This window comes from Aptenodytes patagonicus, chromosome 2, assembly GCF_965638725.1.
Source record: "Aptenodytes patagonicus chromosome 2, bAptPat1.pri.cur, whole genome shotgun sequence".
In the NCBI taxonomy this organism is placed as follows: domain Eukaryota; kingdom Metazoa; phylum Chordata; class Aves; order Sphenisciformes; family Spheniscidae; genus Aptenodytes; species Aptenodytes patagonicus.
The window spans coordinates 133799902-133818433 of NC_134950.1; the positions used below are offsets into that span (position 1 = coordinate 133799902).

The 18532-nt window shown below is 39.5% G+C and overlaps 1 protein-coding gene across 1 annotated transcript in view; it reads left to right on the forward strand.

Annotated features, from left to right (window-relative positions):
* JAZF1 (JAZF zinc finger 1) overlaps window positions 1–18532 on the forward strand; it is a 207223-nt gene that overhangs the window by 172783 nt on the left and 15908 nt on the right. The window contains exon 3 of the mRNA XM_076331274.1: window positions 2646–2842. Coding sequence (XP_076187389.1) covers window positions 2646–2842 — 197 coding nt within the window. The remainder of the gene's footprint in view (window positions 1–2645; window positions 2843–18532) is intronic.

An 18532-nucleotide genomic window follows, 5' to 3' on the forward strand; every position in this document is an offset into this window, starting at 1 on the left:
TGGTCTGCAGAATCAGTTTGTCCAGCCAGCCTGTGGCCTGATCCTTCATACGATGGCAGGATATAAACTGTGAACCAGATGACTGGTATGGCACTATTCCCTCTGCCTCCCTCTCCTCAGGGTCTGCTGCTCTTCCTCGGGAGCTAAAGGTGGATCTCCCAGTCCTCTGTTGGATCCTGGACGTATGTCAGGGGTTGCTTCCATGTCTTCTCATATGATGAGGAACATCAAGTCACACAACAGGCAGTTTAGTCACATAGCAAATACAGTTGTCACATGACAAGAAATTTGGTAGAGTGATGGGTTGGCCCCAGCTAGCAGCCAAGTACCCACATAGCTGCTTGCTCACTCACCCCCACACCCCTGACCCCAGCAGGATGGGGGAGAAAATAGGAGGAGCAGGAGCAAGAAAACTCATGGGCTGAAATAAAGGGAATCACTTACCAAGTACTGTCACGGGCAAAACAGACTCAACCTGGGGAATTTAACTTAATTTATTGCCAACTAGCATAAATATTTAATTCCTGATTCAGGTATTGGTTATTGAGAAGCAAAAGAAAAACCCTAAAACACTTAGAGGGGAAAAAAACCTACTTTTCCTCCCCCTTTCCCAGGCTCACTTCACTCCAGACATCTCTCCTCCCCTGCTACTGCTGCAGGCCACACTCAGTCCCTTTGGTGAGGCAACAAGTGGTGCAGGGGTTTGGGTCAGGTTGTAGCGGTGTCTCTTTGCTGCCCCTTGTTTGTCACTCTTGTCCTGTGCTCTGATGTTGGTCACCCACAGGCTGCAGTGCCTCTGGGGGTATACCTGCTCTGCACCATGCAGTACCTCCTACTCCTCTGACCTTGTTCTCTCATTCCCTCTGTTGTTTCCTCCTCTTTTCCCTCCTCATCTCTTCCTCCAGGATTTTCTACCCCTCCTTAAATACGTTTTCATTGAGGTGCCACCAGCTTCTCTGGTAGGCTCAGCTGTGTGATGTGGTAGGTCCGTTGCAGAGCTGGCTGAAACCAGCTATGGCTGGCATGAGGCAGACCCTGACCTCTTCTTGCCCTGCAGCCCCCTCCACTACCAAAACCTTGCCACCTACACCCAATACAACAACTCAGCATCTTCATTATTTCCTCCACAGATTTGTTCTCTGTGGCCGCTTCTATCCCTGAGTCTGCCTCATTCTCTTTCCTAGGCTCCTCTGACGAGAGTGTGACTATTGAAAGAAAGCCAGGTCACCCTTGCTTAGTCCAATACAAATAATTGCTGATAATTTTTGTTATTCTGTTTCCTTACTGGATTGCAAATGCGAGTTTCTGGGTGACAGCTGGCTCCAAGGTGAGTGCAGTGTACTGGCTGCACTGCGTTCTCACCTCTCCGAATGCACCCTTCATGGTTTGCCAAGGTTGCAAGAGCTCATTATATAAAGCTCATGTCTTGGCTAAAACTTGGTTTACTCCGTCTGACCTGGTCAGACAAATGTCTGGGTGTAACTTAACGTCTTATTCCGTATCACATGCTAGTGCGTATTGTTTTGTTCACTGACAAGGCGTAGTTTGTACTTCAGCATGAAGGACGGAGGACTGTATGTACAAGGTGATTTGCTGTAGCCTGTCTTCTTAGGAATCCTTCAAGATGGCTCCTTATGCAGTGGAGGGGAAAGACAAAGGATTAAAATATTGCTTGAATGCTAAGTGCATGAAGTCTGAGTTGCAGAGATCCCGTTGTGGGGGAACCCCAGTCCTTTCAAGTGAGGGTTAACACAGGTGCCAGCAGTGATGCTTTGAATGTCAGCATAATGCAGTATCAGGTGTTCTGGTGTAACTCTGTGTAGGCACTTGGAATAAAAATGGTCTTTTTCACTTCAATTGTTCTTTTTTGGAAGGAATCAGAATAAAAGTGAAAAAAGCTATTTTTATTCCAGGTGAGAGATCCCATGCAAAAAGTTGCACTGCTGGCATTACTGCACTACCAGTGCTCACATTGCGTCGTGCTGGTGGAATTCCCTCTCAGAATCCCACAGAGATGAACTTTGCATTAGGCCTTCAGCAGCATGTACCAAAGCTCTACAGAGAGACCTCATTTGGTTTTCAGGAGTTGGGAACTCTGGTTTGAGGAATTGCAATTTAATTGGACATCTTTTATGTCAGGCAACATTGTCAAAACCTTTAGAAAAAGGATGTGATTATCCTAAGTTGGAAATTATGTATCTACAGAATCTAATTCATACTATCCCTTTGACCTTCAGATTCAATACATTTGCCCCTAACATTTTTCTCCATTATAGCTACTCAGCTACTTTTTCACAGAAGGATTGAGTGTATTTTTTCTAAAGGATTGAGTATAGTTAATATAATATTGTTTGCAATGCTGATCTCTGGTTGGAGTTTAAAAAAACTTGTGTTTGCACATGATGCAAATGTCTAATGTAAGTTCTATCGAAATCAGAAGTAAATGGCCCAGATCTTGAACACTGGAATAAAGCTGTTGATGGAGAAGGTTGTATTCTTGAAATCTGTGTGTTGTGGAGGAACTTGTTATGGCTGAGTTTGAAGCTCCATTGGTCACTGAGGGCAAAAAATACTTTATCTTTACCTAAATCTCGTTTGCGGACAGTGTTTCAAGCCTCTCATCCTCATGATTGTCCTCGTTCTAGATTTATGACTGATGCAGCTCGACGTGAGCAGGAGTCTTTGAAGAAAAAGATTCAGCCAAAACTCTCTTTGACTTTGTCAAGCACAGTGTCCCGTGGGAATGTATCTACTCCACCTCGCCACAGCAGTGGAAGCCTTACTCCTCCAGTCACCCCTCCAATCACTCCCTCCTCTTCGTTTCGCAGTAGTACTCCTACAGGTAAGCACCTACTGTTTGGTTTACCCCAAATAAACTAGCAATTTTGCTACCTGGCATTTGGAGAACAATAGACATACTGAGGCATTGGGAAGAACAACCCCTAAAAATAAAACAGCAAAGCTTTGGGCTCTTTTATTTGCATTTGGTTTGCGATCTCTCAAATGTGTTTGGGCATTTGTTTCGAAACTCTTTGCTAAAGCAGAGAAGGACACTAACTTTAAAAATCGCAGCTGAAATTATTACACAAAGAAACTAACCTTACCAGAAATACCAAATGTGCAAAAGACCCCTGATGTATCAGTAGGAGAGCTCTGCACATGGTACAGTGCCAGTTTAAGATACAAGTAAAAGTGGTCGGGATCTTCCCCCCCACCCCTTTCCTCTCTTTTTTTTTGTTTGTTTTGGTTCTGGTTTTTTGAGGGGGGTTGAATTCATAGATAAATGAGTGGACAGGGAGGAATGTTCAGCTGCTGTAATCATGTAGACATGACTTTCATTAGGAAACTATGTTCAAAAAAAGTAACGTATGAAAAAAGTGATCTGTGTTTCTTCAAAAACAAGTATTCCAGTGGTTTTCCCAGGTATAAAATTCCTGGGAATTCTTTTGCACTGATTAGAGAAACTGAAAATTGCTTGCTGTGCTGAACCATATCTCTTGGCCCAAGTCAGTCTGGTTTACATTAGTGTGCTGGTTTTGGCTGGGATAGAGTTAATTTCCTTCACGGTAGCTAGTATGGGGACATACTAGCTTTTACTTTTACTCTTGTGATTCTCTCCCCCACCCCACCAGGGGGGAGTGAGCGAGCGGCTGTATGGTGCTTAGTTGCTGGTTGGGGTTAAACCATGAGAATTAGGTAGAGATCTTGTCAGATAATTCTGATATACTTCTGATTAAATACCAATATTTCCTTCTTAAAAGCCAAATGCATGTAATATATCTATTCTGTTCTGTAATAGATAGGCTCGACATGTTCTTCTTAATAGGAAATCACATGAGCATGCCTGCTTTGATAAACTGCTATGCCACGTGTTTTATATAAGCTATTTAATGTTTTAGTATTAATGATTAAATGGAAAAGTTGTAGCAGTCCTTGCGACACTCTGTCTGGAAGTTCTGAAATGAATTGGTTGTTTAGTGTGTCCCTGGATATGAAAAAGGGAAGCATGTTGAGAACAGCTAAATGATAAAGTCCTAGTGTAATACAGAAAATTTTAGAAGTAAGATTTTTCTTAATTCTCTCCTATTTGAAACAAATTTATTCATTTCCTTGACATCCTACAGATGTCAAGGAATTTCTGCTTTCTTGTGTTTTACTTTTTGTACAGCTCCTCCTGGGAAGGCTAATTTGTGACGTGGTCAGGTAGTATAACTTTGCACATCTGTCAGGAACACTGGTTAGTGATGTACTGAAATATGTTCCATCAAATACTAAAGAAAAAAAGCTAGTATCTGTCTACTGAAATACTTTTATTTTTATTATTTATATATTTTTCAGGTTTTTTAAGTTACTCAGAGTGTTTTACCTGTAGCTAGGAGAATCAGCTTGTTTTGGCTAACTGAGTTTGTGGGAGTCCTGCCTGCCAGGTTACAATACCAGCTTCCACTTTCTGCACCCTCTGTTCCAAGTTCCCTATTGGAGCCCAAGTCCAAGTCCAAGGTTAGGGTTTGTAATAGCCTGATAGCAAAAACTGTATATTCTTTCTTGAAGATGATAATATTATTATTATTATTATTACTACTACTACTACTACTACTACCACCAACTATCAACTGAGTTGCATTTCAGCAGCTTCACCCCAGAATTTCCATTTTTGTCATCTTAAAAGTTTTTCTGGACCTAAAATAAGCATTGAGATTTTTCTGATAACTACAGAATTTTTCGCAGTGTTTGCTTGGCATAGGATTTTGTTCTCCATGATGGTTATAACTTAAATAGATGAGGTGCTCCAAGTCCTGCCGCAGCTGAGTTTCTCTTTCTGTTGGTGCAGTGCCTGCAGAGGGAGCCCAGGAAGGCCAGCAGACTAATTTTAGATAGGCAGCTCACATGTCTGTTAGTGGCAGATGCGAATCTTTTTCCCTCAAGTGCAAGTATGTATGGCAGTTGACTGGCAAGGTGATAAAACCAAGGATAGTTAGGCAAGATCTGTTTCAGGGAAACAATTTAGAGCATGTAAATTGTCATGCATTTCAGCCTCGCAGTGCCTACACAACTTTCAAGCCCTGCAGGCATACCCTCCACTGCATCCAGTGAGAATGAAGAATATTGCTGTATTCCTTCTGTGCGATCCTGTTTGATTTGTACTCCGAGCAAACTCTTGTTAACTTGTCTTTGAATACAGGAATGTTGTGGTAACTTCAGAAAATAAAGAGGCTGTTTTTCCTTAGGTTGCCTGAAAGGGCATCATCTGGGTTGATGTTAAGTATTTGTTATAATCCAAATATAATCGTCGTCCTCATCCTCCTTTAGACCTATACTTTGTCAAAAATAAAATGGGATTGCTTTGACCCAATTTATTAATGAAACATTCAGAATGGCAGTTTCGCTTTTATTATCTCCCATCTCAGTTGTTCGATACTTTGCTAGGGTACTAAACTTCAGCAGTGTGCCTGGCATTACTGTTACTGCACAAGGTGTAACTCCAAGATGGTGCCACTTTAGATGGCAGAGAGAAAGCACGCCTTACAGGCTGGTGAGATGGCATATAAATATGCATGTCCCTCAGCAGAGAGTGTCTGTCCTATATGGCTGTTTGGCGTTCTTGTTCGAGGTAGAAAGCAGGAACCTCACTAATCTTTTGGTTCCCATTTCCCATGTAGTGTTCTTCCTTTAGGTATGCTGTTTGTCTTGGCTTTGCTAGGTGTGGTAGTCTTATCTTGGGTGAAGCCAGCAGCTGCCTGAATCCCAGTCATCCCTGTGCACATCCTTACAGCTAAGTCCCGCCATTTCCCGATGCTGTTAAGCTGCTGTTGTCATTTTTCAGCAAAGCGTAATTTCATATAATGATCTCTCATCCATGTATTGACCAGACTCGAACCCACTTAGCTTGTGAAATTTGATAAGAAACAGTTCAAGGTGGTTTCGCTGCAGAGAATGTTTGTTAAGTTTTGCAGTAAAAATCCATGCCAAAAGACTACAGGCCAAATTTGCAGACAGAGCTGAGCAGCTTCCAAGCTGAGACGCATACACGCTGCAAATGTTGCATGCGTGTGTATAGCACCTTCTTCTGCATAAATGAGATTATTCATGTAGAAGCAGAAATATTCAGCAAAGTGTGCTCTTTAAGGCTCTTCTCAGGTAATGAGGTAGACGTATTTATCTGCAGACTCTGTATGTGTTAGTCCCCTGAAACGGCCCGTTTGTGGTTTTGGTGGGAAGTAGAAATGCAGCAGTTAATTTTCTATACCTTCCCTCTGTTCCCTCAGGGGTGACTGGCATGTGCTGTCTGCTTACATTTGGCTTTTTGTTCCCTCTCCCATAACAAGTTTTCTCTTCTTCTTAAGACCTACATCCTCTAATGACTGCAGAAAGTTCACTTTAAAAATTTGTTCCAGTTTTTGTTTCAACAATAGTGTCTCCCGGGAGACTTTGTTCAGTAGGCTTAAATGCTCCTGTTAGAGTTCGCAGGTGGGATTTAGCAAAAGAAATGGCTTCCATCAGCAATACAGACTCCTTAGGGTGATAGGGAAATATAGCTAAGTAGCACCAGCACATAGCTTATTTTGGAAAGATGTTAACAGTCTGCAAACATTAAAATATCTCTTTATTTAAGGAGCGCTCAATTAAGTCACAAAAACTTATGTTGCCTTTGTTTTTAAATGTCAATTTTAAACCCACAGAACTAATGAAGTCTAGTTATGGATAAAAATGGGGCTGACATTGCATCTTTAACATACGCTGTTAATTTTTTAAATATTTTCGTACATCTGTGTGGCTCACAGATGAAATTTCCACCCCTAACTTCCTGGCTTTTGAGTGTAAGTCAGAGCATTGACATTCCTTTGAAAACTATGATATCTCTTCATACTGAAAAGCTTTAAAAAAGATTCAGTGATAGTAACTTATTGGTAATTCATTATTAAAATAACCTGGTCTCAATTTTAGTTACAAAAGTAATTCATAGTAATGAGTCTCAGACTTAAAAAAAAAAAATAAAAAAATAAAGCCACTTTGGCATTGAAGGAGTGCCAAAAATCATCTGAAACCACTGTTTTGTGTTTGTTTGGTTTTTCTTCCATATTTATGACAACTTTTTTTTTAAATGATTCCAGGCCTGGGATAGTAAATTTCAGCCTGGAGTGAATTTTTGGCCCTCTTATAAATCCTAAAGCAAGAGTTTAATACTACCAACTAGCTTTTTAATGGCTCAACCCTAGGTCTTGCCCACCCCCCAAAAAAAGCTGCACTATTTGAAAACCTCATAATTAGCATTACATTTTGCTCTGAAGAAACTGGCTCTCAGACCTCCTTTCCTGTTTATTTTTATTTTAATAGATTACAAGTTATAACATTTATGCTGTTTTAATAGGTTTATAGACCTACTTACTGCCTGATCATGTTGGGCAGGGGATGGCAGCCAGTCCTGGCAGCGAGCATGGAGGATGCTATGGTTGGCTGGAATAGCTGCGGCCATCTGTCAGTCCTTCCACTTGTAAAGGAGATGAAAGAGTGAAGTTTTCGTGGGTGGTCATAGCTGACCCCATGAGAGAATTGGCAAGTCCCATTTTGATTTGCAGCTGTCATTTAAGTAGGTGACTAACTATTGGTTTACCTTATTAATTAGGATGAATGCCTTTCTGGGGAGTCATATTTGTGCAGTCATTTTTGATTGACTGCATTTGAAAGATTTTACCTTTCCTTAATATAGCAAACTTCCTTGAAATTTCCACTAGCCCAATCTCAGTATTTACAAAAGTGACCCCATTTTCTACCCACAGAAAAACCTAACTTTTCAATCTCTTTTTTTTTCTTTCCAGTAAAACATGAAAGTAATAATTAATTAATTTTAATTTGGAGTAAAAAATGCTTTGTAGGATTGGCCTTAACCTTAAAGGAATCTAAGATCTAAACAGTGATACTGTAATCAAATATGCCTAAAAATTCAGTACAGCAATATTTTAAGACTTAAAAATCTGTGACTGAGGCTTTCAAGTTAGTACTATTGATGTAGAAACCATTACATTTACCATCCGAGGATACTATTTGAATGATGATTTAGTAGATCTATAGTAACTTGAGTAGTTTTTTAGGTATCTAGAGCATATTCTTAAACTGAAATCAAGACCACTTTGTAGCTGTGTCAGTAATCCTAAAGCAACACTGTTTCAGCCAGTTAGAACATATCATGTGAAATGGGCCAATTTTTTTCTAATAAATCATACTAGTGGTGAACCAAGACTTTATATAATACGTTATTTAAAGACAGAAAGTGAAATTCAATGTATTTTCAATGAAAAAAATTCAGTTTTCACCTAGTGTGTATTTTCAGAGCCTGGTGTAATTGGAAGTACTTTTGATACCTAGTGTGACTGCATTCTTAAGTATCTACAATGATTTTAAACATGTTTGTGTTTGTTGTAGGTTTAGTTAACAAACTAAATTTAAGAGAATCATGTCCCATTTACATCATTAGGGAATAGCTTCTAAGATTAAAATAGTGTGTATATAAACTTTTATTCAAGAAAACTAATAGATTCTTACAACTCAGACTACTAATCTTTTCTCTTATTCAGCTGGATTTTGTTCAGGATTCAGATGCAACTACTGGCAAAACAGTGACCAAAAAATTGCAGCTTCCTTCTTGTGTTAATGAGTGTTCTTGCTACTGATGAAATAATTCAGAGTTTCATTGTTCCCTCTATGGGTGACTAATTTACAGGGGAGGAAAATCTGCATGTTACAACTAAAGATCTCCTTTCTCTTCCTGCCAAAGGCAGTTGGGACTCAGAAATGAATCTGTAAGGATCCACCTTGCTTCTGGTCCATTAAGGACTTGTCTGTTGTGGGAGGTTTGATTTTGGGAAGCAAAGCACTGTGTGGCAGTTTATGAGTTTTCCCAATAAACCTCTGTTATCTCAAGTAATGTTATCTCAATGACATGAGATGAGATACCGTTCCTGTAATTCTGCTGTATAGCATTTGCCTTCATGGATAACTCATGAAGGAATCCCAAGGGCCTCCTCTTGCCTCTTGAATCTATTACCTTTTCTTTTCCAAGAATGCAAAAGTTGAAAGAAAACCACCCATTGTTTGCTGGTAATAGCAATCAAAGACACTATAGTAACCAGCCATTGGAATTGGGCATTGAAACAGAGTAACAGGCATGCTGGAAACCAATATGGTTTAGATTCTAAATGTGTGTTTAATTTTTGTTACTTCAAGTTGTTTAAAAAATGCGTTGTCTTGTTGTAATGCAAAAGCTCATTCCTCTTCGTAGGTATCAAAGCAGCTAACATTTCAGTACAGTTTCCATATGTTATGCTTTCAACAATGAAGTAATCATATGGCACAGACAGCTGTTATGCAGAGTGCTATAACAGCACGTTAAACAGAATCCAGCAAGAAAAAGAGATCTGCTCAGCTAAGCTACTTTGTAAGTTTAAAGTGGACAGCAGAAATGTAAAATAACACGGGTCCCCCCCCCAAATGAATTGAGGACTGAGAGGAGGAGGAGTTAGGTGCTCAAACTTTTTTTGTTTATGGATGTGCTATTAATACATAGCCAAATTAATCTGAACGTGTAGCAGAACTGCTATTTATATCAGAATCTCTTTGGCTTCTGTCAGCAGGTGGCATTTCTGAACACCATGTTAGGTTGAATCAGAGCAGACTGTGAACCATTAAATCCGCTATTCATTTGATAATCTGCAACAGCTTTTTCTTTGGGCAATGCAGATTGGCTCAATACTGCTACAGCTAGAAAGAGCTTGCTCTTTTGTGGTGGGCTTCTTTTTCTAGGGATAGTGCACTGCAAAATAATCTTCGATTAAGATTTTAAAGGTGCTTGACATTAAATTTGGGAGTCAGGACAAGTCAGCGGAAACAAGTACACGTTGATGGCTTTTTGAAAATCATGCTACAAATTCAGGTCACATGCACTTAAGCACATGATTAATGTTAAGCACCTAATACTCACTGAGGAGGTGAATGCCTGACTTTGAGCACATAACAAGCGTTTTGTCAGACTGGAATGAAGTATTCCGCGCTTGCAGAGTTGCAAGCTCAAGAATTTATGTATGCACAAAAGCCTAACTTTAATCATTCACTTCAAAAACTCTTCACCTGCGTTAGCGTATTGTAAATGCTCAGGTTTAATTATTACACCTTATGTTAATGTAGTGTAGTGTCATGCAGATGTAATCGAAAAAATAATGAAAAGTAGAAATATGAGATCAAATCCCAGGGCTCTTGTATTAAATCGTTGCCGAGAAGTGGGCTGAGAGTGCTACATTTTTGTGTGTTTGACTTATGGGGTGTCTAGCATAGTAAAGCACGAATCAACCAAGTTCTACTGGAGCTTGAAAAAACATACTTTCAGATGTCTGAGGAACCATCTCATTAGTTGTTCAGATTGACAGAAGTTTCTACTTGCTTAATTGCCTGTTCAGAGACTGAAGAACTTGTATGCTGTGTTTTTATTAAAAATGAGATATATAGACCCACTCTTGTATAAACAGTATAGGCAAATAACTAAGCCGTACTTCACAAAATGAAGACCAAATTCTGTTCTCCAACATAATGAAAGTTTGTCTGAATGCATTTGATATTTCAGGCCTGCAAGGTACGATAAAATCTATGATAAAATATCTTGAGGCAACTGTATTGTGGTCTGTGGCAAAACTTCCCTCCGAGGGACTTCACTGGTGCCAGGATTTCACATTTCTGTGCAGATGACGAAAGAGAACTTTCTTTATAATAATTGGAGCCAAAGTGGTTCCATCTAATTGCAGGTTTGGGGGCCTATATTAATCCCGCACACTAATTAATATATACATATGTTTGCCCAGCATTTAGCAGTCTGAGGCACCTATTCTAACAGAGCCTTATGGGTGTTCTTGTAAAAAATAAATACGTAAATAATAATTAAAAAAATAATGAATGGCATTGTGCAAAACAGTTGATCGACATATGACTTAACTATAATATATGTGTGTGCTTAGACATGGTATGAGATTTTAACATGAGCTTTTGGCTGTGGTCGTGACTGGGCATGAATAGTAAGTAAAATCTGTGGTAGTTTCTAGTTTCTGCCTTAAGGAATAAAGCTATACTAGGAGGTTTCCAATAACAATGAAAAATAATAAGTAAAAGTGCAATTATTTCCTATAGGGGTTTTCTTAGCACAGGTGGGATTTGTTCCCAGCAACAGCTAAAAGATGTTTTTTCAGAGCTAGATGCCACATTGCCCTTGTAGGGAGCCAGGCTTTAACCTCATACATATTCAGCTCTTTCTTCCAGTAATCCAGAGTGAAAAATGCTCAAGTGCTCATCACTGTGCTTGGGTAAGTGCTTCAGAAATCGATCTCTTTTTTTCTAGCAGTCATCTGCTGTCAGGTGGCTGTCCAGGTTCCTTACAGACGCAAGAGTATGTATTATATTGGTTACTCACTGACAAAACCAAACCAAACCGAACGAATTATGTTCCCAGAACATACTGAAACTTAAGCTTGGAGGATCTGTGGAGCAAAGATGATCTCGTATTGCATGCACAGCAACAGTGCTGTTGTCATATCTTGGGCGTGACTGCATGGCAGATAATAATTACTAACTTATAGCCCCAAATCAAACAGCTTGACATTAACATGAAGACTAAGAACATTATTTTAGTCAAACCTGCACAAATTGGTGGCTCAGTGATTTCCAAGTACACCTAGATTGTATGGAAGTAACTGTATCTTGATGTTCCAAAGCAGCTGGAGGCCTGTTTTGCTGAGGGACCACCAGCAGACTGCTGTAACTCTTGTTGCTCCTGTTTTCTTGATTGGTTTTTGTGGAATTCTGTTAAAGCAGTGGCAATAAGTAAAAGTAACTTCCAGTGACAGATTAGTTTCTCATATATACCGTTGGAGATAAACTTGATAAACAATAACATCCTGTAGGAGCGCGGAGGGGGCTCTAGCACCAAGGTGTTGCTGAGGGTCAAGAGTCAGAAGGGGAAGTGGAATACATGTGCAGAAAGGAAAGGGGAGAGAGATTTTGCCTAAGAAATCTAAACAGGACAAGTGTTTACAGACAGAACTTTTCTATTTAAGTTATTTCATTTTTATCTTTGATCTACCAAAGAGTATCTTGATTTTTCTCCTTTGTACCATTTTGTTACATGCCATTTATTGAAATCTAGCTGTGTGATTACCTGGGTACCTGCTCTGCAGTTTGTCTGGACCATAAAAGAAGGATGAGAGTTGGCCCAGGCTTGATGGCTATTTCTCTTACAAGGGAGGCCATGGTGTCCTTTTTTTTGTCTCCTAGGTAAAACTGGAGTTTTTTAAGGACTCCGCAAACCCCAGCCCCCGTTTGCCTTACAGGAGTTATCTGGTTTGTTTTACAGTGGGTTTGGGACTCCTCAAAGGCCACCTCTTTCAGTGCGGATGGACCAGGTGAGAGAGGAGTATCGGTTAAGTGTTTGCAAGGAGCTTAGGGCCCCAAGCACATGACTTCAGTTCTTTCAAAGTCCTGTAGCTTTGGGGTACGGATCCTGGAGTATTTCTGCAGGGCTGTGCTAGATAAGCCAACACAACCCATGAGCATCTTACTTTTTCAGAGGTTTGGGATTCCCACTGATCCAAGGCTGTAACCTTGTAAAGATGGAGCAAAATGATGGGGATTCTCCTGTAAGTAACCTTTTCTATGGTTTTCACGAGGACACATACCATGATAACCTCCCCTGCTTAATCCTTTTGTTAACTCCATCCTAAACTAACTTGTAACTTAAGTACAAAAAGGCCTACACTACATTCACAAAATGACATTATTTTAAAGTGGTGCTTATAACAATTGAAATTACTTTCACAGTTAAAAGGCCGTTTGTAAGTGGATATAGAGGAAAGTAAGATTGAGGTAAAAATAGCTGATGGGGGAAAATAGGGCTGTGCTGTGAGGGGAAAATAAATGAAGGCTTTTTTTTTTTTTTTAAATCACAGTTCTTCTGATAGCTCTCCTTTGCATTTTCTGTTTTTCTTCCTTTTCCTGCTTTATGGGTGCATTTCCCTTATAATTCTGTTAAATTTCTCATTTGCTTTTTAACTTGGCAGTAAAAATGTGTTGAGCCCAGTTTGCTATAAAAATATGTTCTGGGAAGATTGAATCAGTTATCAGATTTTGTGCTTTCCAGTAGAACTCTGAATCTTGCCAGAGGAGAAGGCACATCAAAAATGTCTTACTTATCTCGCTCGCTACAGGTAGCTTTACGTGTAACCTCCTGTGTGTTGTACTTCGTCTTCCCAGCCCCTTCAGAGCATTCTTGTTTGATACAGACATAAATTGCATCAGCAATTGTAAAGCTACTGTGCTGTAGAATTGTATTTTAGTTGCACATACCTGTAATTAATTGTATGAGAATTTTCACAGTACTCTCCCCAAGGAACAATTTCATTGAAAAGTAACCAAGTTGTCTAGACTATAGCAACTTATAAAATCATCACTAGTTTTGGGTTTTGAGCTAAAAAGCAGCAATAGAAACATGGCTTGTAGATTTCAAGTACTTCCAAGCACAGGAACTGTTTTATAATCCCCATCATAGTAGTCTAAGCTGGCAAACCTTCTTTAACAGGGTCGAGAACAGAAAATGTACAATAAACTTGAAGTAAAGATTATCTCTGTGTTAATTTGTGATAAGTTTTTTTGGTGTAGAAGCACACCCACTGTACATGGACCTTTCTTCCTCCAAATGTGTAAAAAATACACATTTTGTAGAAAGCACATTGTGCCTGCCTTTCACAGCTTGTGGCGTAATTGGTTTAATGTAGGAATAGCTTGACACTCAAAAAGGAACTTCAGTGGTTCTGGGTAACAATGACGGCATTCATATTTGTGTGTTTATACTGCAAAGACCAATTGGTGGAAGGTTTGTTTGTTTGTTGTTGTTGTTTTTTTACTATTTAACTTTAGAAGTAATCTGCTAATTACCTTGAAAATTACTAACTGAAAGCACAAATATTTTTCAGAAAGTTGGAAACTGTAGTTGGGCACATGGAACTTTTAGGTGCTTATTTAAATCATGCCTATGTATATGCACATATATATACATATATATATAAAAAATACTACACTGCAAGATTGCGTGGGATTTATTTGTGCCATTGTAGTGCCTCGAGAACTGAAAAAAATTGCTTTAGCTATACTAGTGCTATGTGTCTGCATACTGAAAGCAGTTACGGTTTTCAAGGAGTTTTTACGGTGCCTAGCAGAAAAAGCATACTTATTTAGGCCAGCACTTCAGTGTGCTGAAGATGGTGAAACTTAAGCAAATGTTTGAGTTTTCCTTGCACTGTAGCCAAAGCAAATCAGAAGTAGAAAAAAGCAAGGACTAACGTACCATTTCACACTCGATGACTTAAAACACAGAGAGGTTTATTTCACAGGGGAAATGGTGTATTATGAGTCAATGTTAGCCAGTACATGATCATCAAAATGATGTAAAATTCTAGGAAGAACAGGGTGGTTTGTAGCGCTCTTGTATTACCAGGTGAGCTAAAGGCTATGAAACATTTGCTGACCCCAAAACTACATATTCTCTTGTCTTTTTAGCGCTTGTGGCCTGGCGGGTGAAAGATACTACCCTAATTCTTGCTGAAGACAAAGCCTGGTGCTTTGTCCATGCTAGCATAGGCTCCTTCTTGTAAGGTTTTTCCGTGTATAGTCAGACACCATCATTCATGGCAGTTTCTCAGCACTTCTGCCTCTAATGCCAAAGGATACAAGAAGCCAAGGAGCAATGGAAAATAACAACTTGAAAAGTACTTTCATTTCAACTTCAGTGATATATCGTCTGAAACAACTCATACCTGCTAACATAAGTTTTGTACACCTGACTGAAACAGTGATAGCCTCAAAGAAAGGTTTGTGACAGCATACCCAGGCACAGTGCAGATTTTATTTTATCGGAATCTTTGTTTTTAAAAAAGAGAGAGGAGACACGACTCCCCACTGAATGTGTTCTTACGTTTAGGTGTTAAAAATGCATTTCTTTCCCAGAAACACGAAGTAGGATTAATTAAAAACCATAACAGATCTTTCCTGTAGATTTTGTGCGTAGGCAGGATGACAAAAGCCTTGATTCTGGCTCAGTAATCGGTAGGCATTTTAGTCCTTACTGGTAATTCTGAGTATTGTCATTAGGGCTATCTTTCAAATTATACTGATGGAGTTTCTTAAATCTAGATGGTCAGAGAATTTAAAAACAGGTAGAGAGAAGTGTTAAGTATATTTTCGTGCAAAATAAATCCTCCTGCCCTTCAGTGCATTGAAGTGGAGAATCTGCCATTGCCTCCCTCGTTGTTGGTCAGGGGTTTGTAACCCTCCTGGGGCTCATAAGCATGAAATTCCCTCAGCCCGAAGCTGCTGAAAGAGCACTGAGCTGCCCTGGGTCTCTGCAGCTCTGCCGCACCCTGGTCCTCCATGGGCAGCCTGCCATGGGATCCCTTTGGCATGATTCAGCCTGTTCACACGTGAGTGTCTAAGGTCTGGCCCAGAAGCATCTTGGAAATCCCCACGTAGCTGAATCCTGCTGAAATCAGCGGCACTCCTCATGTAGTGAGTGCTACCTACACAGTGATAGCAATTCCTTGGATTGGAGCCTGGTCATAGCTCAGTGCATCCTTGCTGGGTTTGTGCGCTGATGAAGGCAAAGCGCACAGCACTCGGGGTGGGTAAGGACTGTGTGCGTTAGCAGTTTTATGGCCTGTACTGTAAGTGGCTGAATAGCTTTTGTACAGCTGTAAAGCATGTTTAACACAATGTTATAAAACACGTCTCAAATGTATTTTCATAGCTTCATAAACTGTAGTTCATTTATGTAGGTACTTTTTATGGTAATCCTTTATCTTAAACATGAAACTGTTTCCTGATACCATTTCTATTTTTTTCTTCTTTTTTATGAAAAAAGGGGAAAAGAAGAGAAAAGAAAAACTACCTTTCTGTTATATGCATCAGGAGAGTCCTTAAGTACAGTAGTAGTGCCCTGAACTTGTATTTTTGTATTTCTAACCTCAGAATGCAGGCCTAGTGACTAAAAAGCCAAAATAACATTAATTATGACTATTCTTCACTGTGGTTTTTGGAGTATAAGTTTGGAACAGATGTTTGGGAGAGAGGAGGGAGGAAGAAGGATGGATTGCTTCTTTTTCCCAGCCCCAACTGGTTTTAATTCTTTCTTGAACATTTTGAGAATATCTTTAAACATTTGCCAGAGTTCAATTAACATCCTGTGACTAAAGGTGGAAAATGTCCTACTTTGTTTTTCTTCAAACATATACCTGCTCTTGCTGCTCATGCCAAAGCCAGAGAAAGAAAGGATTCCAGCTGGCATAGGTTTTATTACTGTTACATTAATTTGCAGGTTAAGCCTCAAGTTGGGAGGGGTCTGCTGGATTGATTTATTTATTTACTTTTTTTATTTTCATTATTTTAAAAAAGTGCCGTGTAAAACACTGCCATTTAATTACAGGAAGGTTATGCTCTTTTTTGGTGAGCGTTTAACAGCTTATTCTTGTTTACATGAATTAGAAATCTAGTTTTAAAATATGTTTAAAGTAGAGATTGTGTTCTTGGGTTTATCATGTTTTTCCTGTACTATGTATAAACAGAAGATTGTACATTATTGAAAGCCCTTTTTTGTGGAAAACAGGATTGGGAAAAAAAGTTTATATAAGAATGCAAAATAACTTCCCGAGACTATTGGCGCAGTGTGACCATAAAACCTCAACAGCACATTGTGCAGTGACAGTATAACAATTTGCTTTAGCACCTTTGCAGCATTCTCAGAAAGTCCTGTTCTACAAAACACATGCCGTGGTATCAGTTGACTGTTTTTTCCAGAATCGGTTCTTTACATGCATGTTTTTGTGATTAGTTGGTGTTTCGTAAGTAATTGGAAGTGGAGAAAATTTTTTTCTAATTTAGGTTATTACATGTATGTTTTATTTGCATACATTTATGCACTCAGTAAGTTGTAACATATCTGCTTATATAGGTGTGCAAGCTCCTTTTAGTGGATTTATAATCTCTGGATTGGGATTTTCTGTGGTTTAGTTTTAAAGACTGTTCTTTGATATACTGATATCGAGATACAGCTGTATCAAGATAGAAAATGGCACACAATTGCTCCTAAGGCCAGATGGAGTCCCGCTGCTCCACCAACCCCTATATTGGCTCTGGAGGACTATTTTTTTTTTAACCTTAGTGTTATTAGTTCTGTTTCTCTTGTAGCCCAAAATGGTGAGCAAATCTCATGTGTAAATAGTTCCCAATTTTACTGACAGTGAATAAGAATATATAATACTAATGTCATACTAATAGTACTTTAAATAAAAACCTTTATGTTTATTTTGTACCTTTATCATTTTAGCTTTACCTCCAGGATTTTAGGGTGATTTTCCATATAGGCTAGCTCAGCTGAAATCATTCTATAGCAAAATACAGTGTATTTGGTTCTGTGTTTTACCTATAGGATCTGAAGCCTTTGCATGCTTTCCAAAGTGGATTCAAACCTTGTAATTTAATACGTTTTCAGTCACTTAAAGTTCAGCAGAAGCTTACACTGAGCATTTAAATGAAAACTAAAGGTGATTTGAAATGTTGGAATCGACCTATCTACCATTTCATTTAAAACACCAAGGTTATCCGGGGGTTGGGTGCATAACTACTTGTGGGTTCATCCTGTTTGAGGTACCACCCTCCAAAATAGCTGTGGACAGTATCTTTTCAGACTGTCTCTGTGACTGTGCAAGTTACAGTTGCCATTTCTGTGGTGACTGTGAGGGTAGAGGATGTCCAGAAACATCTACCTATTCCTTGCTTGCTTAAATGTTCCCTCCTTGGGTATAGCAGACCCTACTGGCTGAAAGCTACTCTTCAAATGATGCAAACAAACAAGAAAAAGTATTTTTTTGTCTAACTTATTTTCGCTAGGGCTTTTAAAAGTACCTTGTGCATAAAAATAATATTAAAAACCATATTGCTGTTTGTATTTGAATCCATAGTCACATCGTTACATGAGGTACATTTTTGAAATTCTTTTGGTGCTTATTTGCTAACTGAGCCTTGCTTCAGCCAGAGACAATAGAAAATTAGTTCTTCTGAGTAGTAATAGTTCCTGAACAGTCCGTTATTTATTGCTTGATACTTGAGCTGAGCTAGGAGAGGACTGGAAGGAAGGGTGGTTTCTCCAGAAGACATTTTTCTGGCCGAATCCTGCTCTGACTAGTGTCATGAGGAAGAGTAGGATGCTGGCAGCAGCACCGGCTGAAGTGCAAGACAAGAGACGTGCTCCTGGCACTAGCGTGTGTGAGAGCAGCCCGGCAGCAACCACCGCAGACCACACAGCCCGTGGGACCTGCTGCGTGGGGGCTGGCAGCAGCCAGCAGGACATGCCCTGCACCGCCCCCCCGCTCGGCACAAGGCCAAGACAATAATAAGTTGCAATTGTTATTTTGATGGCTCTTTTGTGATCGTGCAGAGGGATGGAGGTCTCTGC